Genomic DNA, 22,505 nt, shown 5'->3' with positions numbered 1-22,505 from the left:
AGTATAATACTAGATTGTTCATTGTTCTTTTGTGTCTCATTTTTGTAATCCATTAATTGTAGAAATAAGATTCAGTCGGTGTCACGTTTCTAACCACCTGATGAATAGGAGTCCTATATTCACTCTGCTATTTGCTCCATTTTGGTCTCCTCCAGCTCTATGGCACCAACTTTGGTGTTTAACAACAGCTGGGTCTGTAGCTGATGCAGGTTTAACTGTCTTGGTATTAATCCTAGTCATTCACATGTTGAACTTTTACCCTCTGGCAGACGTTTCAGGACATTAAAGGCCAGAACAAACAGACTGAAGAAAGTTTTTAATCCAAGAGCCTTGATTGGTCTAAAGAAAATCAAATATTAACACAATGCACATGTAACTACCTGATGAAATGAAATGACAGATGATTCTATCACACAAAGATGGCTATTAAAGGACCCTCCGTCAAAAGAGGAGTGGATTGGAATTGTCAAAGAAATATATGACATGGAAAGACTGACTTTCTCCTTGAACCTGTGCATGGACAAATTTAATTCGTATTGGAGGAAATGGACAGCTAATATCGAGTGACTGCCCCTTCATCACAACAAGATCCGGTAACAGTTGCTGGATAGGACTAACCTCATGTACTGCTGGATATACTCTTTAGGTACTGGTTAAGTGCCTAAGTAGGGAGACTTTTGTCTCACCTCGAAGTAGTGAAGAGAATGTGATTGGAGGGAGCGGCAAGAGCTGATATACTTATCTATCTATATTCACCTGGCTCTGGACTTGGCCCTGCCTCTTAATGTGTACAAATGTTGTCATCGTGATTTGTCTCACCCCCCTCCTTCTTCTTCCCATCTGTGCCTTTTGTGGTTTTTTTTGTATTTTTTATATATATTGTAAAACAACTGATTCTATAAAAATAAAGTATAAAAAAAGAAAGAAATGACAGATGATTGTTTTGTGTGGACGAAATGCTTTATTTTTTTCTTTATCCCAGTCTTAACTTTTTACGACACCTACAATAGGATCTCCAGTTTCGTTGTACATGTACAGTGACAATAGAGACATTCTATTCTATTCTGCCATTCAGTTTTGTGTTTGTGTTGTTTGTGTTATGATGCTGATGTTAGTGCACCCTCTGAACCCTGAACAGTTTCTCTGTGCTTCTTTGATCCCGTCACATTTTTTTTCTCAGCGTGGGCTTCATTTTCTTGGCAATAAAAAGACCTGCACCTTTAGGGAAACAACAAAACTATGGCTAGAAGTAGAGAGAATTCAAATATATCTTTGGTGCAGAACAACACATGTCATAAATGATAAAAGAAGAAAAATTGATTGAATTTCTTTCATTTTTATTTGACAAAAATGGGAAAACCTGGAATTAACACCCACAAGGCATAGTAACTCTACGTACTGTATGTTAACAATAAAATTCCACAACAAATTCAAAGAGCAAACTCCGCCACCAGTGATGTTGAGTTTTGATAGTAACAGTAAAATTTGTGCAAAATGTGACAATAACAGTTAGGCAATGACAGGGGTGAGGTGTGATTTATAACACTCAACTTAATAGATTCTAAATGTTCTTGTTGAATCTGACTAGTGTGTGGCATGTTGAGCTTTCAGCGATCTGAAAGAACAACAGCTATATATTTATAGGATTTACACACCGTGCATAAAAAGTAATTGTTATTAAAGAGAGACAATAAAAGTCTTACTTTTTTTTCCTAAGTGAAGCTTTAACAACTATCTGTAGTGGAAATGAAATTTGTCTCTTAATATTAAAACGTTATTAATGATTAAGAAACACTCTTGACAAACTGCGCAGGGCGTTAGTCCTGTCAGACGGCCAACACAAACAGCAGAAGTATAGTGGCATATACTTCCTCATTCTAGCTGTTCCTTCTTTATATAATGATTGATTGGCTGATCTTAGAGATTCGGGCTAAAGAGCAAATTGTACCGAATGAACTCATACATACAGTATAAATCATATTTTACTCGATGATGTGTGTCTGTATATAAACTTCCTCCACCTGATCCTCAAACCTTCAGGTATCACTGTGTGAAACCTTTTAGTTCTTCAGAGAGAAGAATAGCGTCCCAGAGGGTTGGCAGGAAGGGAAGGGTCACTGATGTGAATAGAAAAAGGAAAAGTGAAAGGGAGGACACCGATCTGCATAGGCGGGTGGGAATGGAATGGAAGTTTTTCTTTTTTGTTTCCTCATCTGACGATTTTTTTAATTGCTGGATCCATTCTGTTCTGTTCGCTGTTAATCAAATCTGCTTTTATTTTTAATAGTATGACTGCAATTTAACATTTCCAAAATATGTACAACAGACACCAATACAATGCAACAGATGGTTTGTGAAGGAGAAAGATGAAAATATACACCTAGCTGCTATTTTATTCTGTAGTTTGAGCTCAACTTATGTGTAAGAAATCCTGTCTTGAACAAGTTATCATTTGAGCTGAAGATAAGTGGAAAAGAAATTAATTCAGAATTTCTTTAATTTATCAAAAAATACCGGTTCCAGCCTCCAACATTATAATGTAGGTGAATATTTAGTTTGCAAGGCAATGGGATCCAGGAGCATCACTGATTCCAGCATGATCATAGCTTTGATCCTGTTGTGTTATTGCTAGAAGTTAATGATTGGTTACGTGATCTTTGTGGGAGAGAGAATGATGCAGGTTTGAGCTATGATGCCATGTGTTTAATGTTTAGCTGAGTGGCAAATACTCTGAAAGGCAGCTTGTCAGCAAGTGACCAAAGGCTGTTTAAATGTTGGCTAATAAGTAATGCAGGGTTGTGTGTTTGGTCCAGAGACCAGGATATAGATGATAACCACGGCAGAAATACAGAGTTCAAGTGGACATGAGGTTGAGGTTTGCACATATGTGACTGCTGCAAGATGAGGTGGTGAGATAGTGAAATAATTGAAGCCTCTAAAAAAATTAAACAAAGGGAAAACAACTTTTAGGGAAAACTTTTGAAACAATTCTTCTTAATATGTTAAATGATTAGGTACAGTGATGAGTCATGTTGCTTTCAGAGCAAACCATTTTCCTCATATCTCCCAGGATACTTACAGTCATGGACAAAATGATTAGACCACCCTTATTTTCTTCAATATCTTGTTCATTTTAATGCCTTATACCACTAAAGGTACATTTGTTTGGACAAATAGAGTGATGACAATAAAAATAGCTCATAAGAGTTTAATTTCAGAGCTGATATCGAGACTTTTTCCATGGTTTTCTTGATAATATCCAAAATCACTTCAGTTCAATATCTATGGCATTGTACTGCCAAAAACAGCATCTAGGCATTCCATGTTTTCTTTTCTGTCTGTTTTAGTCTCATGATCCACACAGGAGTTAGTACTGATTGCACAACCACAGTTTCTGATGACTGCAGCAGTGTGTCTTGGCATGCTCTCCACCAGCTTCTGACATTCTTCTGCTGTCACAACAGCCCATTCCTGTTGCACACATTGTAACAAATTTGCTTTGTTTTTGGGCTTGTGGTTCTCCATTTAGCGTTTCTGGTGATTGAGCAGCCAAGGCATGGTTCCAATGTTCTGGTTCTCCATCCAGGCTTGAACTGACCTTGTCTTGTTGGAAAATCCAGTCATGGAGGCAGGAAATAGTTTTCCAGCTGATGGAAGAAGACATGAGCTGCTTCATTGGCCCTGTTCCACCCAGACTGAAACAACCCCACAGGAACAGATGAGTGACGGTCATCTGGTGGGTAGAAAGACATTTCCTGTCACGACCAGCTAGCAGTTTGGTAGAATCATGCTGGACTTGTTTTTTCTTGGTGTAATGAACGGCTGTCTTGGAGATCTTCACTTTTTTCACTACCTGTCTTTCACTCATGCCAATTTCCAGCAGTGCCAAGATGACTGCCTTGTTGTCTTCACATAATTCTTTAATTTTAGGCATTATGTGAGAGCTGACAACTTCCGAGTTGTGCTACAACTTAAATGTCAGCAGAAACCACTCTAGGCCTTTGCATGTGCAGTGCTGCTGATGACATGAAATGGCCTCTTAGATACCCTGGAACATAATGAAGCTGAAGCATGTGAAATAGGACATAAAGTATTATGGAATCAGCTGGATTTTTGTTGTGTTCATTGTATTCTTCAGGTAATGTACCTTTAGGGGTACCAGGGATTAAAATGAACAAGAAAAAAAGGGTGGTCTAATCATGTTTTCCATGACTGTAGTTTGCTGTTAGTATTTTTCTTTTGTGTCAATTTGGAGTTTAAGAAATGAGATATCCAGATGTAATCCTGAGAGCAGGAAGAACAATATTCTCAACAGCAGCTCCCCACGTTTACCATTACCCATGAGGCTACAGAATGATTACAGATGGCCAAGTTTTCAGCAGAGTCCACTTCCTTGTGTGTCCTAAGTATTACACAAGCACAATCTTTTAATCAGTTACAAAGTGGCTTTATCACATAATACTGACCTTTTGTGTCACTTTCAACCAACAAGGAGGAAGTGTTTTGATGGGTAAACAGGGGCCTGATGTCATTTTTTCCCTCTTCACAGCTATTTAAATGGATTGTGCATTTACAACAATGTTTGTTGGATGTTAAACTTTGAATGTAAATAAGGACACACACAGTTATGTTTTCTGGGTTTATTCCATTAGGTTTTGATGCAGTATACTTGAATTTCACTACAAGTGGGACAGCAAACTCAGATAATAAAGATCTTTGTGTTGATTTTTGTGCTTATACAAGGCTTTACTTTGGATAATGGACGCGTGTTTGAATATATATGAAACTTGCCAAGGCATAAGTGCTAGAAATCCTTGCTGAACAAGGTCTCAAGTTAGAGAAGAATCCTGATTTACATGAAGAAATGTCTGATGAAAGACTCGCTAAAGTCCAAGGATGTGACCAAGCATTTGAGGCCAACTTTTCATTCTTTTGTTAGGAATTCTGTGTGCGTAGAAAGATTGAAATTCAATATCCAGCTCTACAATGGGCTCAGTATTTATTCACCAGAATGGGTTTTGAACCTGCATTTAGCCCTACATGCTGGGAAATTAAATGAAATGATTTAGCTGAACAGAAATTTGACCTCTGAATCCAACAGCTGTTTTTTTAATCACTGTAAAGAAACACAATGCTACTATTAGTTCAACCTCCTTTAAGATGCATCACATGTCGTTTAACTGGTAGGATTCCCTGTGACACTAAACAAGTGGTTTGGTTTCGAACAGACACCTTGAATCTGTTCAAAACGTAATGCTGACCTCTGCTGGTACAAAATGATTTACCTTCTTCCCTCTGTCTTTGCCTCTGCAGAATGCCCGAGCAGAATGTCACCTCGAGGGTAAGTATCATTTAATGGGCCACATATGCTATTTTCTCTGTTTTTAAAAGAAAAATGCTTTTCAAATATTTGTTTTAAAATCTATTTGTGATTGTTTCTGACTTTTGGTCTTGTTTATCGTGTTCCTCTGTCTTTTTTTTTTCCTTTTTGCTTTAGAAAATTGTACAGCAGAGTCATTAACAACATTAAGAAAAACAGTCACAACAGAAACAACAGTCACTCTTCCAAACTGCAGTTTATCCACTGGTAACCTCTCTGGAAATGGTTCCATAACTCATCTGACTCCTGGAGCTGTCTATCAAATCAATTTTCATTGTCGGAACTGCTGCAAAGAGGTCACAATGAGTAAGTCTGTTCACTTTGTTCAATAGTTTGTTTTAACCACATACACTACAATAAATAAAGCAGAGACATCAAACACGTGGGTGATGTCACTGTCTTCAGCTCAGTGACGAGAAAATAAAAAATTAATTGTTTCTTCATCTCTCCAATTCACAGAGCCTGAAAAAGTCAACAATCTTGACGTCACTGACATCACAACATCTTCTATATTTCTGAACTGGACAAAACCAAATGGAAACAGCTCTTTCTATAGAGTAAACTGGACAGATGGAACTAAGACAAATGATACCAATGTGACTGAAACATACATAAACATTACTGACCTGACTGCTGGTGTCCGGTATACAGTAAATGTGACTGCTGTGGCAGATGATCATGTTACTGAAGGAGCCAGTGTCAGTGTGTCCAACTACACAAGTAAGTACACGTTTATTTATATTCTGATCTCACAGAGAAAACCCCAACTCATTGAAATGATTTGTTCTGAGCAACAAAGGGAGAAAAAAAAAACCTCTTTTAATCGGAAACACCCCCGGCAGAACCAGGCTCAGGGAGGGCAGCCATCTGCCTCAACCAGTTAGGGTGAGGTTAAAGGGTAGAGAGACACGGATAGCAAAGAGAAACAGACAATGAACAATAAGCACTGGGGAGGTTGGGTAGAGTTGTATTCTCATATGAGAGTGACATTGTTTTGTCTGACACCTGGTTGAAGTATCAGCTAGTGGAAGCTAGTATGACCCGGACGGTCTGCACTAAGAAGTATATCAACATGACTGAAAGAAAACTGATGTCAGGTGAACATCCACCTGCATGAATGTTCCCGATACAGTATGTCTCTGATGTCATGGTTTCGATTGTATTGACAATATTTTGAAGAATATTTTAGTTGATTCTTATAATACAAATGATTTTCTCCTTGACATCACTTTAATTCACAGAGCCTGAAAGGGTCGGCAATCTTAAAATCACTGGTTTCACAACATCCTCTATATCTCTGAACTGGACTAAACCAAATGGAAACAGCTCTTCCTATAGAGTTCAATATACAGATGGAACTGAGACTAATAATACCAGTGTGACTCAAACATACATAAACATTACTGACCTGACTGCTGGTGCCCAGTATACAGTAACTGTGACTGCTGTGGCACATGATGGTCTCACTGAAGGAACCAGTGTCAGTGTGTCTCAGTACACAAGTAAGTATGTAGTAAACTTTGGTTCACAGTCAGGTAGTGAACGTCTGAGGAAACCTGGTTGAAAAGACCCTCCTCTGCAATCCCAAGCAGGATGAAATTCATTGCAAATGTAAGAAGATTCCAGATGTGGAATAGAAAATTTTCTCACACACATCTTCCCTTACAGAGCCTGAAGTAGTCAGGAATCTCACCATCACTGATTTCACAACATCTTCAATATCTCTGAACTGGACTAAACCAGAGGGAAACAGCTCTTTCTATAGAGTTCAGTGGACAGATGGAACTGTAACTAAGAGTGCCAATGAGACTGGAACATACATGACCATTACTGACCTGACTGCTGGTGTCCGGTATAACATGAGTGTTACTGCTGTGGCAGATGATCATGTTACTGAAGGAGCAAGTGCTGATGTGTTTCAGTACACAAGTAAGTACACATCTAAGTTGGGCCTCCAATGTGAGATGATGGATATGTGATAGTAGAGCTGTAGAGTGAAGACAGGTGGTTTCCCCATTAAGTGGCATTACTGCACTTTGTTGAACATTAATTTACTTTTCAGGGCAGGTTACTCCCTGGACATGTCAGTCACGATTGTATGACCAAATAAAAGTAGATCTCAAACTCAGATGTTACATAAACTTCCAGCTCACGAAATATTGGTGGAGCTCTTGTGTTTGACATAAAGATGTTGGATGATTTTTTTAAATTCATACCCATATAACACCTCTTCCCTCACAGAGCCTGAAGTAGTCAGAAATCTCACTGTCTCTGATTTCACGACATCTTCAATATCTCTGAACTGGACTAAACCAAATGGAAACAGCTCTTTCTATAGAGTTCAATATACAGATGGAACTGAGACTAATAATACCAGTGTGACTCAAACATACATAAACATTACTGACCTGACTGCTGGTGCCCAGTATACAGTAACTGTGACTGCTGTGGCACATGATGGTCTCACTGAAGGAACCAGTGTCAGTGTGTCTCAGTACACAAGTAAGTATGTAGTAAACTTTGGATAACAGTCAGGTATTGAACATCTGAGGAAACCTGGTTGAAAAGACCCTCCTCTGCAATCCCAAGCAGGATGAAATTCATTGCAAATGTAAGAAGATTCCAGATGTAGAATAGAAAATCTTCTCACACACATCTTCCCTTACAGAGCCTGAAGTAGTCAGGAATCTCACCATCACTGATTTCACAACATCTTCAATATCTCTGAACTGGACTAAACCAGAGGGAAACAGCTCTTTCTATAGAGTAAAGTGGACAGATGGAACTGTAACTAAGAGTGCCAATGAGACTGGAACATACATGACCATTACTAACCTGACTGCTGGTGTCCAGTATAACATGAGTGTTACTGCTGTGGCAGATGATCATGTTACTGAAGGAGCAAGTGCTGATGTGTTTCAGTACACAAGTAAGTAAACATCTAAGTTGGGCCTCCAGTGTGAGATGATGGATATGTGATAGGAGAGCTGTAGAGTGAAGACAGGTGGTTTCCCCATTAAGTGGCATTACTGCACTTTGTTGAACATTAATTTACTTTTCAGGGCAGGTTACTCCCTGGACATGTCAGTCACGATTGTACGACCAAATAAAAGTAGATCTCAAACTCAGATGTTACATAAACTTCTATCTCACGAAATACTGGTGGAGCTCTTGTGTTTGACATAAAGATGTTGGATTTTTTTTTTTAAAATTCATACCCATATAACACTTAAACTTAAAGAATATTTTAGTTGATTTTTTTTTAATAAATGGTTTTCTCATGGCATTGCTTTAATTCACAGAGCCTGAAGTAGTCAGAAATCTCACCGTCTCTGATTTCACAACATCTTCAATATCTCTGAACTGGACTAAACCAGAGGGAAACAGCTCTTTCTATAGAGTTCAGTGGACTGGTGGAGACATACATGACTCTGTACATGTGTCTGAGACATTTAAGGTCATTACTGACCTGACTGCTGGTGTCCAGTTTACAATAAGTGTTACTGCTATGACACTTGGTCTCACTGAAGGAACCAGTGTCAATGTGTCTCAGTTCACAAGTAAGTGAGCAATTAAATGTGGTTCATGCAGCCAGGTAGTAGAAATGTGCAGAGTTTGATACTATGATGGAAAGAAAGAAGATGTCAGATGAAGTTCCAGCTGTATGAATGTGACTGAGGCAGTGTACTTCTATTGTCATGGTTTCCACTGTGACTTTGACTTAAAGAATAATTTAGTTGATTGTTTTTTTTATAAATGGTTTTCTCATGGCATCACTTTAATTCACAGAGCCTGAAGTAGTCAGAAATCTCACTGTCTCTGGTTTCACTACATCCTCTATATCTCTGAACTGGACTAAACCAAATGGAAACAGCTCTTTCTATAGAGTTCAATATACAGATGGAACTGAGACTAATAATACCAGTGTGACTCAAACATACATAAACATTACTGACCTGACTGCTGGTGCCCAGTATACAGTAACTGTGACTGCTGTGGCACATGATGGTCTCACTGAAGGAACCAGTGTCAGTGTGTCTCAGTACACAAGTAAGTATGTAGTAAACTTTGGTTCACAGTCACATGGTGAACGTCTGAGGAAACCTGGTTGAAAAGACCCTCCTCTGCAATCCCAAGCAGGATGAAATTCATTGCAAATGTAAGAAGATTCCAGATGTAGAATAGAAAATCTTCTCACACACATCTTCCCTTACAGAGCCTGAAGTAGTCAGGAATCTCACCATCACTGATTTCACAACATCTTCAATATCTCTGAACTGGACTAAACCAGAGGGAAACAGCTCTTTCTATAGAGTAAAGTGGACAGATGGAACTGTAACTAAGAGTGCCAATGAGACTGGAACATACATGACCATTACTAACCTGACTGCTGGTGTCCAGTATAACATGAGTGTTACTGCTGTGGCAGATGATCATGTTACTGAAGGAGCAAGTGCTGATGTGTTTCAGTACACAAGTAAGTAAACATCTAAGTTGGGCCTCCAGTGTGAGATGATGGATATGTGATAGGAGAGCTGTAGAGTGAAGACAGGTGGTTTCCCCATTAAGTGGCATTACTGCACTTTGTTGAACATTAATTTACTTTTCAGGGCAGGTTACTCCCTGGACATGTCAGTCACGATTGTACGACCAAATAAAAGTAGATCTCAAACTCAGATGTTACATAAACTTCCAGCTCACGAAATACTGGTGGAGCTCTTGTGTTTGACATAAAGATGTTGGATTTTTTTTAAAAATTCATACCCATATAACACTTAAACTTAAAGAATATTTTAGTTGATTTTTTTTTTTAAATAAATGGTTTTCTCATGGCATCGCTTTAATTCACAGAGCCTGAAGTAGTCAGAAATCTCACCGTCTCTGATTTCACAACATCTTCAATATCTCTGAACTGGACTAAACCAGAGGGAAACAGCTCTTTCTATAGAGTTCAGTGGACTGGTGGAGACATACATGACTCTGTAAATGTGAATGAGACATTTAAGGTCATTACTGACCTGACTGCTGGTGTCCAGTATACAATAAGTGTTACTGCTGTGGCAGATGATCATGTTACTGAAGGAACCAGTGTCAGTGTGTCTCAGTTCACAAGTAAGTGAGCAATTAAATGTGGTTCATGCAGCCAGGTAGTTTTTTTATAAATGGTTTTCTCATGGCATCACTTTAATTCACAGAGCCTGAAGTAGTCAGAAATCTCACTGTCTCTGGTTTCACTACATCCTCTATATCTCTGAACTGGACTAAACCAAATGGAAACAGCTCTTTCTATAGAGTTCAATATACAGATGGAACTGAGACTAATAATTCCAGTGTGACTCAAACATACATAAACATTACTGACCTGACTGCTGGTGTCCGGTATAACATGAGTGTTACTGCTGTGGCAGATGATCATGTTACTGAAGGAGCAAGTGCTGATGTGTTTCAGTACACAAGTAAGTACACATCTAAGTTGGGCCTCCAGTGTGAGATGATGGATATGTGATAGGAGAGCTGTAGAGTGAAGACAGGTGGTTCCCCATTAAGTGGCATTTCTGCACTTTGTTGAATATTAATTTACTTTCCTGTTGCATCTGCTGCTCTCTCTCTCTCTCTCTCCCTCTCTCTCTCTCTCTCTCTCTCTCACAGAGCCTGAAGTAGTCAGAAATCTCACCGTCTCTGATTTCACAACATCTTCAATATCTCTGAACTGGACTAAACCAGAGGGAAACAGCTCTTTCTATAGAGTTCAGTGGACTGGTGGAGACATACATGACTCTGTAAATGTGAATGAGACATTTGTAGTCATTACTGGCCTGACTGCTGGTGTCCAGTATACAATAAGTGTTACTGCTGTGGCGCTTGATCGTCTCACTGAAGGACAGAGTGATGCCGTTTCCCAATACACAAGTAGGTATTTAAATGTGTGTAGAACCTGGTGGAAATCTGGGCTTTGGTTCTAAACCATTAATGATTTATTTTTCGGGTGTTGATGTTTGTCTACTGAAATTTTCCAATGTAGTGATTTGATGTTTGTTATAATTGTTTATTTTGATGTATTTTCCATTTTCGTCTCCTCTCCTTTTCAGAACCAGGTGAAATTGAGAACGTCAACGTGTCCTCAAGCACCACCTCCATCTCACTGTCTTGGACTCCACCTCCTGGTCAGGTGTCCGACTACAAGGTGGAGTGGGATAATAGTGGAACTCCAATGACCAGATTTACGTCCAATGAAACCTCTGCCTTGTTATCAGACCTGATCCCTGGTACTAACTACATGATCACAATCACTGCTGTTGCTGGACCCAACAAAACTAAAGGAGATGGTCGCACCCTCTCCTCCTTCACAAGTAAGTAACACTTCTGACACTAGTTGGCTGAGATGATTGCTTATAATTATACTTCTAAAACACTCAAAACTCTGTTGGGTTTGCTTTTGATTGCTTGAACTCTCTCGTTTCCTCCTCATCCTACACTCACAGAGCCTGTAGTAGTCAGAAATCACTGAATTCACAATATCCTCTGTGTCCCTGAAATGGACTGAACCAGAAGGAAACAGCTCTTTCTGTACAGTGCAGTGGTTTGGTGGAAATTTAAATCAGAATCGCAGCATGAATAACCCACATATTACTGTCTCTGAGCTGACTGCTGGAGTGCTGTACAGTTTTTCTGTCAGTGCATTGGCTGGACCTCAGGACAATATTGAGGAGGAAAAAGCACTTTTACAATATATGAGTCAGACGTGCACCATCTGCAGTCATTATTTTACTACTATAATATCCTCTTATTATGTGTAGTTTTACTTTTATTTCTTGTTGTATCTCATTCCTGCAGTCACAGAGCTCAAACTAATAAGAAATATGTGTTCAGCAACATTTGCAAACACCATTTTTGCTAATTAGCTTTTTTTCTTTCATCTTCTCAGTTATCTACTTGCCATAGTCAGTAGCTTTTTACCATTTTGCTCTACATTTTCCCCCTCATTAATCCTCATGTTTATCCTCCACCAACAGAGCCTGAAGTAGTCAGGAACCTCACTGTCACTAATTACACAACATCCTGGATATTTGTGAACTGGACTGAACCAGAGGGAAACAGCTCCTTCTACAGAGTTCAGTGGAAAGATGGAAATGTATCTGAGAGTGACAATGTGACGGAAGCACATAAAAACATTACTAACCTGACTCCTGGTGTCCGATATAACATAACCGTTACTGCAGTGGCAGGCGATAATCATACTGAGGGACAGAATTCTGCTGTTTCCCATTACACAAGTAAGCAAGCATTTCAGTGTGGTTCATGCAGTCAAGAATGCCTTTTCTGATCTAATGTTTGATGAAATTTAAAGAGAAATGCAGTGGATGTCCAGTGGAGGGTTGAGATCCATAGATCCATCCAGCATCCGTGGTTTGCACGTCTGTCTGATGAATAATCAATACGTAGCACAATGTGTCACTGAAATGCCAGTGCTTATTTATGTTTTACAATGTTTTAAGAAAAGAGGACTTTCCAGCATTAATCTTTCAGCAGTGATCGGACATTTCCTGTGATAGATAAGCAATCAAATAGTGTTGTGGGTGGAGCATTAATTGATTCATTTTATTGGGATAATTGGACAAATAGTGAGTATTTGGATTCTCTAAAAAAAAAAAAAACAGTGGATTTGGATTCCATTTTGGGGTGCTGGAAATGTAGAGTAACTCATGAGATGCTGGTTCTCAGAGGTCCCCTCTCCTCTCCTTTTCAGAACCAGGTACCATTGAGAACATCAACGTGTCCTCAAGCACCACCTCCATCTCACTGTCTTGGACTCCACCTCCTGGTCAGGTGTCCGACTACAAGGTGGAGTGGAATGATGGTGAAACTCCACTGACCAGATTTACGTCCAATGAAACCTCTGCCGTGTTATCAGGCCTGATCCCTGGTACTAACTACATGATCACAATCACTACTGTTGCTGGAGACAACCAAACTGAAGGAGAACCTTTTACATTCACCTATATCACAGGTAAATTCTTCTTTCATTTAAAAACAAAAAATGCACAGTTGGGATTAAAGTTCCTCAAGCGTTTCCCCAATTACAGGAGCTTCTAGAAAATGATACGAAGCTGCAAAGACTACATTCGTTTTGTTCTCATCTTGTGATTTTCTCGCTTTTGCAGAACCTGCTGTAGTCAAAGATCTCACCATCACCAAAGTCACAACAACATCTGTGTCTCTAAACTGGACTAAACCAGAAGGCAATGCGGACCAGTACAGAATTCTGTGGACTACGGGAGAAAATCCTTTCCGTAACACCACCACCACTGAAACTTCCTTTACTATCAGAGATTTATTCCCAGGATTCCAGTACAACATTACAGTGACCGCTGTTGTTGGACAGCCACCAAAAGAGGGGGGAGAAACCTTAAACACAACCTTCACCAGTAGGTCACGCCTTTAAGAATAGTATTTTTTCACTATGCTTAAAATAATTGTGGTAATGGTAAGCAAAATTTTGAAGACTCATTAAACAAAAACGGACGTAGTTTTTGAGTTTTTTTGCGTTGCATGATTGGGTTTAGTCTTTCTATTCGATGACACTTTAGTTTAAGCGTCTGTTTTGCATTTGCAGTTCAGACTGTAAGAGACGTATGAATTATAAAATTAATGTATCCTGAACTGCCAAGTCTCTGTTTTAATGGAAGCAGACATTTAAGAAAAGTATGCGAGGTACAACTCTTTAATCACATATTATAGTGTATAAAGCCTGAAAGGTAATTGGACAAACACATATAAAGTCCAACAGAATCATCATATTTATTCTTTTGAAGAAAATACTTTGCAGGTAATGACTGTCTTCAATGCAGAAACACCAGCAGAGACTTTATCTTTGCAGTCTTTCTACCTTTAATTTGGCCTTTATCAAGTTAAACTTCCTTACTCCGAAAAGCTCTGTGGTCGTTTTGTCCTTAGTGTTACTGTCCTGCTAAATGATAAAATATGTTTTGTTGAATTTGGCTGAGTCTGAGGTCACATAAAGCGCCTATACATCTCTGCATTTATTCTTTCACTACCTTAAGTGTGGGAATCGTCAATAAACGCCAGTGAAATATCTTCATATCTGACAGATTTTCCCATTTTGATTACATTTCTTTTGCTTCATCACTCCATGAGACATTCCTCTAGAAGTGTCACTTTCATTTTGGATGCTATTACAAACCTGCCAGCTTCTAACTCTCACCTCAGGTTTGCTTTTTTGCGGTGAATCTTCTGAGGTTACAGTCATGGCCATCTTCTCCTGAGTCATTAACATCCTGGAGAGCATTGCCAGTGATTTGTTGCATCTTGAAATTGTCAGGCATCCAGGAGAGCGGGGGAAATCTGTCTAAAAGTCCAAGGGATAAGAACTAATTAAAAAAAAACAGCATCCAAACAACCAGAGTTTCAAAAAAGGTTAAAAAATAAAATCCAGGTGAGCACATGAAGCACAAGTAGCTGATCAGGTAGTAATAGGAAGTACATGAGGAGAAGAACTAGTGGAGACCAAGAGAAGACTTTATATACTCAGGGAACTAATGGGGAGACGAGACACAGGTGGGCCAATCAAAATGAGGGGAAAACAGACAACAAGAGGAAGTAAAATAACAATAGATAGATACAGATTGAGAAATTCAAAATCAAACAGGAAATGTAATGAACACACAGGAAAATGACATAAATGTGTTTTCTTCACTCTGACAGCCATTTTCTGGTCAAAAGTAAGACTGCTTGGTTGTTGTTGTTGTTGTTTTTTTTTTTTACAGTTTCAGTACTAAATGACCAAACAGTAACAATATTTCCAACACTTTTCTATCAATATGGATTTGTACTTCCTCAAATTGGAGCTGAGAGTGTTTACATTTCATTTACTGAAACACAGGAGAACAAAACGTAGCAACAGTCCAGATACATCCAATGTGCTTCCCTTTAAATGTGTTTTGTTTTTCATTGGTTTGGTATGCACTTACAGGTTATTATTTGTCCTTTTTTAAAAAAAATATTAAGCTCTTTCAAATCATGTCTTAAAACCTCAATTCACTTCCTTTTTTCACAGGGCCTGACAAGCCAGAGAACATTAGTGCCGTACCAGGAACAGACGACTTGATCATCAGCTGGACTTTGCCCAGAGGAAGGGTTGATGACTACGTGGTGAACGTCTCACATGAAGATCCGTCGTATTCGTATTCAAATTCCACTCGAACGGCAGACACCACGGCCAACTTTGCTGATTTATATCCTGGGAGAATCTTTGCTATCGTCGTGACTGCTGTAGCTGGAGACTTCCATAACTCATCCGACTCGTCTTCATTTGCCACCGGTGAGTTGGGCAGCTTCATTAGTTTTGTTAGATCCTGAGATCTACAGAATAGTGACAGAAAATCAAGAAATCGCGTGACATATCTGCAAAATCCACAACTATTCATTTGTCAAATGCCTCATATGTCATCCTTCCTGACATACACAAGTAGTGACTTATACTAATGAAATTCTAGTTTGGTTGCAAAATAACTTACTAGTTGAAACTGTAGCTTAAGAGTTGTTGTTTTAACAAAACAGCTATGAAGTTGTGAAAATGAGGGAAATTGTTGGTTTTTTTTTTTGACACATTTGAATTTGCTAACATTTGACCCTTTTTGAAATTGTGCCGACAGATAAAGGTGAAACAATGCAAGAAAATTTTACTTTATCAATCATTTATTCAACAAAAATATCAATAGATATATTATCCTACTGTGGATAAAGGAAGTAAACTCATTTCTTGGAGGTGTTTTACATCATTGATTACTTCTCAGAAATCACTTTGATGGAAATTCTGACCGTTACTAAATTGGAAATTAGTTAGAAACATAAAATTTGAAGGTTTTCTTGCACATACAGCCCATTTTACATCCTACGACAACATTTCCTGCGACTTGAATGAAGCTGAATCAGTCACAGTGAGCTGTCCTGTCACTAAGACCCCCAAAGAATTACTCATCATGTTTCATAGCTGAGGTTCTTCCCCTAATTGTATCTTTAATTCATCCGTCCACAGCATAATATTCCAAAATTTTCTTTGCCTGTTTGTTCACAGGCAAACTGTGTTTATTCTTTTTGGATGGAAAAGTATTTTTCTTGGCGTGCCTCCCATGCAGGTCATAGAGTGACCTGCAGATCCTTTGATGGAATTTTGGGGTTCTTGCAGACTTATTTTTGCACCAAACGCTTTGCTCGTGGGCAGAATTTGCTGGGGCGGTCAGTCACATTGACAGTTCTTTGAAATCCACATCACTTCCTCTGCACTTCTTCATTACAGTGGAACGATTTATTGCAAATAATTTGGAGATCTTCTAAAATTCCTTGACATATTATATTCATGTGCAAACTCCTTTTGTGAAGATTTTGGAGAACTTTTTATAAAATCCATTATACTAACTGCATATAGCACTTTTGAAAACACATGTTGTATGGTGCTTCATGTCGGCAGCAAATGAATCTTAAGAACAGATTTTAATAAAAACCAATGCAGGATAGGAAGGTGAAAGCGATTAAAATAAATAAAAGACTTCTGAAATGCTTTTCCAGGGTAAGAATGGTAAAAATGTAGAATAAATAAAAGATAGAATAAATAAAAGAATATTAAAATTTGTATAAAATCAGGAAAGTATGTTTTATAAAGGGATTTAAAAGATATTACTGACATCACTTAAATACTGACGCCACCACACATTTCTGAGGCAAAGCTTCAGGACTTTGTGATCATCGGCACTTAAGATTTTCTAGATTTTAGTGTGTGATAAATATACTAACTTTTTTCCTTGTGACTGGTTTGTTTGTTCTTTATTTCATTTAAATGATGAAAATAACAAGTAGATGTCAATTTTGTGTCATTTGTTTAACAGTTTGAAACGTTTCCTTGCTAAACAATTTAAATAACGTGACTACAGAACAATGTGAAGTGATGAGTGTTTCTGTGTTTCATACCTCTTAGTTCCCACTCCTCCTGGTTCCATCATCTTCAGTCAGCGGAACGTCTCTTCTCTCCATGTGGAGTGGACGACTCCTGTTGGGATGGAGGGAGCTCCAAACATCAGCTACCACATCACCTACCAGGATGACGGTCGTGAGATAGGAACAGACTCCACAGACAATAACACAGAGCTGTCTTCACTCTCATCTGGAACATTCTACAATGTAACTGTACAAACTGTTGGACCCCAAAACTTAACGAGCACCATTGTCCATAATTCTACCTTCACCCGTAAGTACGACTTAGGCTTGGCTCTATTTTAGACTTTGTCTCCAATGACTGCATTTATTAAAAACGCGTCAATATATCATTGAGGGACTTTTGAAATCCATGGGATATATTTTACATACATTTTTTATTAAAAATAAAAAAAACTCATGTTTTTATGTTCGTGATGATCATGTCTTTACAAATTCCATAATTATTTATTATGGAAACAATCACTTATTAATAAAAAAAATAACTGTAAATCACTAAAATGCCACTAAATAACCGTCCCAATTTAATAACAACCACCTTCTGATTAGCTAAACAATAATAAAATGAGCTTATTCAGAAATAGTTTTGATTGTGTTCTTTTTATTAAGTTGAGATAATCATGACAGATATTTCTTTTTGGCAATATATCAAATTTTATATGGAAAATAACAAATTGTATCCATGTCTGAGAAATCACTTTCCACTAAGTTACCCGTTACAAAACACCTCTCAAGGAAGTGTGTTAATTCCAGATCACATGACCTGCTCCAACATGATGTCATTTCCTCCTGAAGAACAGACTGAAAAGACTCCAAGGCTTTCTGAGTTATTTAATTCCTCAATGTATATATAATATTTTAGAAGAACCTTTCTCTAAAAATGCATGTGGTGTTTGGTGTTGATTTTAGTCCTGACAACAGCAAAAATGTCAACTATGTTACAAAAAGTCCTACAATTATGTATTGACCCAAATGTATCATATATGATGGAAATCCCCAATTATTAAATTACTTTATGACTAACTTTTCTTTCTTTTCTGCCTTTATTTTAGTGCCACACCCAGTGCAGCAACTTGAAGCTCGCCCTAAAAATACAACTTCAATAACAGTGGAATGGACACACCCACAGGAATATAAATCGTATTACAATTACTCGGTTCAAACCTACTACGAAACAGGAGCCCAGGTTGAGTCAAAAACATCAGTAATAACTTCACTGATGTAACTGGTCTGGAGCCTGGATCTAAATATAATATCAGCGTCACAACAATCGCTGCACCTGGAAGTGAATCCACCGTGAAATGGACATCTAGTTACACAAGTAAGGAAGAATTTATGAGTTTTATGCTATAAAAACTGAATATCTTGTGCTCAAAACTAAAGCAAAAAACACACAATTTTAATGTGCTCTTTGGTCTTACTTAACCTTGTGTTGTCTTTGCACCAGTGGCCCAAAGCAGTGACCAACCTCACAGCAGGACCCGTGAACAACGACAGCCATCAGGTTGACGTGGATCGGACAAAGTAATCCAAACCTTTCCTACCTTGGTGGAGGTGCTGCAAGACGACGTGGTGCTTGGTAACGATTCAACAGTGGATGAGACTTACACCTTCTACTCTCTAGAACCTGGAAACCTCTACATCTTCTATGTGTACACAGTTGTAGCAGGGGTCAAGTCAGCGAGAGAAACAACACAGAGTTACACAAGTAAGTCTTAATTATGTTTCTACAGAGAAATGTGTAATCAAGAACGACCAGTCTTGAATAATGATCACTTTAAAGTGGTGTACAGATGCCCAGCTTTCATAAAGTTGGTGGAATTGCGAGAGAGACAGAAAAAAATTGTCATAATCCAAGCACCAGAGGCTGATGAAACAGCCTTTGGTCTCCTGTAGAGGTCAATCTTCAAAACTCCTGAAGCCTACAGGTTCCATAATAAGGACTCTCCTGCCTGTTTAATGCCACACATGGTAAACTCTGAACCTCCTCAGTTTTGGAACAGAGGTTTCTATTGAAAAGTCTCGATCCAAAGCTGAAAAATAACCCTGATAATGTCATCAGGGTTATTATTTCTAACTTTAGAAAGGTCCTTCCTGAACCACAGAAGAAGGAATTATTCGGCGGTTTTTACACACTCTATTTTGCTTTTGCTTTATGTGTAAAATATCTCAATTGGTCTATTTCCACAGAGACAAAAATAATAGATTTATAAAATGTACCTCAGCATTACATTTTAACAGAATACAGGAACATTTAGAAGTTATTAAAAACAGCCTTATTAAATCTAACACTTCTTAATTCTGTATGTTTAAAGTTGATTTAACCCTCTGAACCTCAAGTTTCTGAATATTTTTTTGCTCATTTTTAAAAATTTTCCACTGCAATATAAAGCCCTACACCTTTATGGAAACAGCACAATCATGACTAAAAGAGAGACTGAAAATAAACGGCTTCTGAGCAGTTTGGCAAAGTTGTAATGTCACAAAAAAGTGTACTAAGGTGTTACCAATAATAGGAAAAAAAGATGATTTTACAAACAATAGATATTTTACTAGTCACATTTTTAATTTGCTTCTACACTACAATACTTTTTTTTTTTAAATCTACATGACATTAAATTATTATTTTTTTTTTTTTTTTTCCAGTGCCTGAACCAGTCCATAACCTTACAGCCATAGGAAGCACAACCAACCTGACAGTGAGCTGGATAGCAGGCTCTGGGAAAGTGTCCTCGTACTCTGTCCTGCTGTGCAAAGATTCACAATTGGTTAAAAATGCCACAGATCTGAGCAACACGACTACAAACAAAACATTTATGGACTTAAGCCCTGGAGTGCTCTACCTTGTGAAGGTGTTCACCAAAAGTGGAAATTTGGAGAATCCAGCAAATGTTTCCAACGCAACCTGTGAGTCACACTGACACTGTGACTGATACAAATTCCTGTTTGTGTGTTTGAATTGATTCCTAATCAGTGTTCCTTCTCCTGTCCAGTTCCAAACCCTCCTGGTCCCATCATAGTGGAGTCTCAGACTGTTCGATCCATCAACTTCACCTGGCCCCTCCCAGTGGACATGAACCACAGTCAGTGCAGATTCAACGTGTCCAGCGCTAACGGCCACAACCAGACTCAAAACACCTGGTTCCTGCTGGACAACCTGACCTCTGGAAGCCCCCACAATATCTCTGTTGTTACTGTGGGTGTGTGGAACTATGAGAGCACAGCAGTGACAGCAGAAAACTACACCAGTGAGTACACATACACCCCATCACATGCAGGGTTATTGTTTTTTTTTTTTAAATTTTTTTAGCCTGGTTTTCTCTTTTGTCCTCTATTGTTTATTAATTAATTTGCAAATGTGGTCCTTGAGTGTGGTTATTTGCATCCTTGTATTATTTTTATTGTACTATAGTGACAGTCACAGTGTTCAAAGACATACTGTACATCAGGGGTGTCAAACATGCGGCCATGGGCAAAACCCAGCCCGCCAGAGGGTCCAGTCCGGCACATGGGACGACTTCACAAAGTGTAAAAATTACAGAGAAGACCTTACCTGCAGACTGTAAATTTTTAAAACGATACATTTAAAATAATTTCTAGACCATGGCAAGTTGTTTTGATCATACAGTAAAATACTAAATTGGTCATTGTTCTTTTTGTGTCTCCTTTTTGAATTGTTTTGTCCATTTTTTTTGTTTTTTGTCTGACTTTTATAATTTTGATCATAAAGTAAAATACTAGCGTTCAGTACCAGATACCTGTGACTAAATGTTTTGTGCCTTTTTGTAGATCTAATGTGATCTATAAGTTGTAAAGTGTAAATGATAAACTTGAATTTATTTTTCTTAACAAATTTTAGGTTTTTTATAATGTTTTGTTAAAAGATAATTCCTTAAATGTGAACATTTTTGCACTAAAACAAAGGGCAAAATGTGGAGTTCTGGTTTTTTTTTATGTAGGTTGTTGCTCTGTTATTTTACTGGTCACTTAAGATCAAACTGGCCTGAAAGTGGCACTGGACTAAAATGAGTTTGACACCTCTGCTGTACATCATTGCACATGTCTAGAAGTATTATTTTTTGCCCAAAAGTCACAAAACTTTCTAAAAACACTTCACACATTTTCTTCTCAATAAACATCAGGTGACAATGTTAGATGTCCAACAAAGTTACTTTTGACTACTTTAATCTAAGTTTTATTTAAGACAACAACCTTGATGCACTTTCAGATGGATTTAGGTATTTATAGTGATATTATTTGTCGACATAATGAACCAAATTGGTTGATTATATCAGATCAAGGACGTTCTAAAACACCAAGTGGCATTTTTGGTACAAAATATTGATGTCTAGATGTTTCTTTGGAATAACTGTTAGCACTGTATGCTTCTGTGATGAACCACAGACACTGTTTGTGCTTTTATCTGCAGCTGTAATGATGTGTAACAACACTGACCTCTTCTGTTCATCCACTGTATCTCATCTGTCTCTTTCTCTCAGGACCATATTCTGTAACCAACCTGACAGAGACAGAAATCACCACAGACGCCGTGACGCTGGTGTGGGAGCAGCCGGAGGTCAGATCAGACTACACATATCTGGTGCAGGTCTCCAACGGCTCCTTTGATATTATTTCTAAAAACGAGTCAGTAACCAATACAACAGTCAGTGAACTTCTCTCTGGGAGCAACTTCAGCTTCACCGTCACCACACGGACAGCAGATGGCACCAAAGCCGATCCTGTGACAGTGTCCTACTTCACAAGTATGCACGGTTTCACTTGTTAGAAATGTTGTTAGAATATGAAAGTAAATGTTTTAGCTATTTATTTGATAGGGACAGCGCACATTACTGAACGTCTATTTAGACAGCAATGGACGGAAATATGCCAGATTATAGCAACAATGCTAATTTACATCCGCAGTCCCTAAGCAGGTAAAACAAAATAACAGTAAAACATAGGACAATAGGTCACAATAAAAGCACACTGCAAAAAGTACACCAAGAAATTAACGGTCACAAGACTGGTCCACTTTCAGCCACTGTTTAAGGTGAATTTTGAAGGTTGGTAATGTGGGACAGTCCCTTATGGAGAGTGGAAGACTGTTCCAGATCTT

At 38.3% G+C, this 22,505-nt stretch overlaps 1 protein-coding gene across 1 annotated transcript in view; it reads left to right on the top strand.

Moving 5' to 3' along the window:
• The window catches only part of LOC110951043 (fibronectin), a 51,515-nt gene that overhangs the window by 16,929 nt on the left and 12,081 nt on the right, over nucleotides 1-22,505 (top strand). The window contains 27 exon segments of the mRNA XM_051952063.1: nucleotides 5,314-5,341; nucleotides 5,498-5,686; nucleotides 5,840-6,100; nucleotides 6,622-6,882; nucleotides 7,049-7,309; nucleotides 7,622-7,882; nucleotides 8,049-8,309; nucleotides 8,683-8,940; nucleotides 9,170-9,430; nucleotides 9,597-9,857; nucleotides 10,232-10,492; nucleotides 10,576-10,836; nucleotides 11,030-11,290; nucleotides 11,470-11,730; nucleotides 12,394-12,654; nucleotides 13,128-13,388; nucleotides 13,543-13,806; nucleotides 15,456-15,719; nucleotides 17,373-17,642; nucleotides 18,442-18,603; nucleotides 18,606-18,685; nucleotides 18,837-18,878; nucleotides 18,880-18,913; nucleotides 19,014-19,097; nucleotides 20,036-20,296; nucleotides 20,383-20,637; nucleotides 21,889-22,152. Coding sequence (XP_051808023.1) covers nucleotides 5,314-5,341; nucleotides 5,498-5,686; nucleotides 5,840-6,100; nucleotides 6,622-6,882; nucleotides 7,049-7,309; nucleotides 7,622-7,882; nucleotides 8,049-8,309; nucleotides 8,683-8,940; nucleotides 9,170-9,430; nucleotides 9,597-9,857; nucleotides 10,232-10,492; nucleotides 10,576-10,836; nucleotides 11,030-11,290; nucleotides 11,470-11,730; nucleotides 12,394-12,654; nucleotides 13,128-13,388; nucleotides 13,543-13,806; nucleotides 15,456-15,719; nucleotides 17,373-17,642; nucleotides 18,442-18,603; nucleotides 18,606-18,685; nucleotides 18,837-18,878; nucleotides 18,880-18,913; nucleotides 19,014-19,097; nucleotides 20,036-20,296; nucleotides 20,383-20,637; nucleotides 21,889-22,152 — 5,848 coding nt within the window.

This window comes from Acanthochromis polyacanthus, chromosome 8, assembly GCF_021347895.1.
Source record: "Acanthochromis polyacanthus isolate Apoly-LR-REF ecotype Palm Island chromosome 8, KAUST_Apoly_ChrSc, whole genome shotgun sequence".
In the NCBI taxonomy this organism is placed as follows: domain Eukaryota; kingdom Metazoa; phylum Chordata; class Actinopteri; family Pomacentridae; genus Acanthochromis; species Acanthochromis polyacanthus.
Note: the sequence above shows the minus strand (reverse complement) of the source record. Positions and strands in the feature narration are given on the sequence as shown.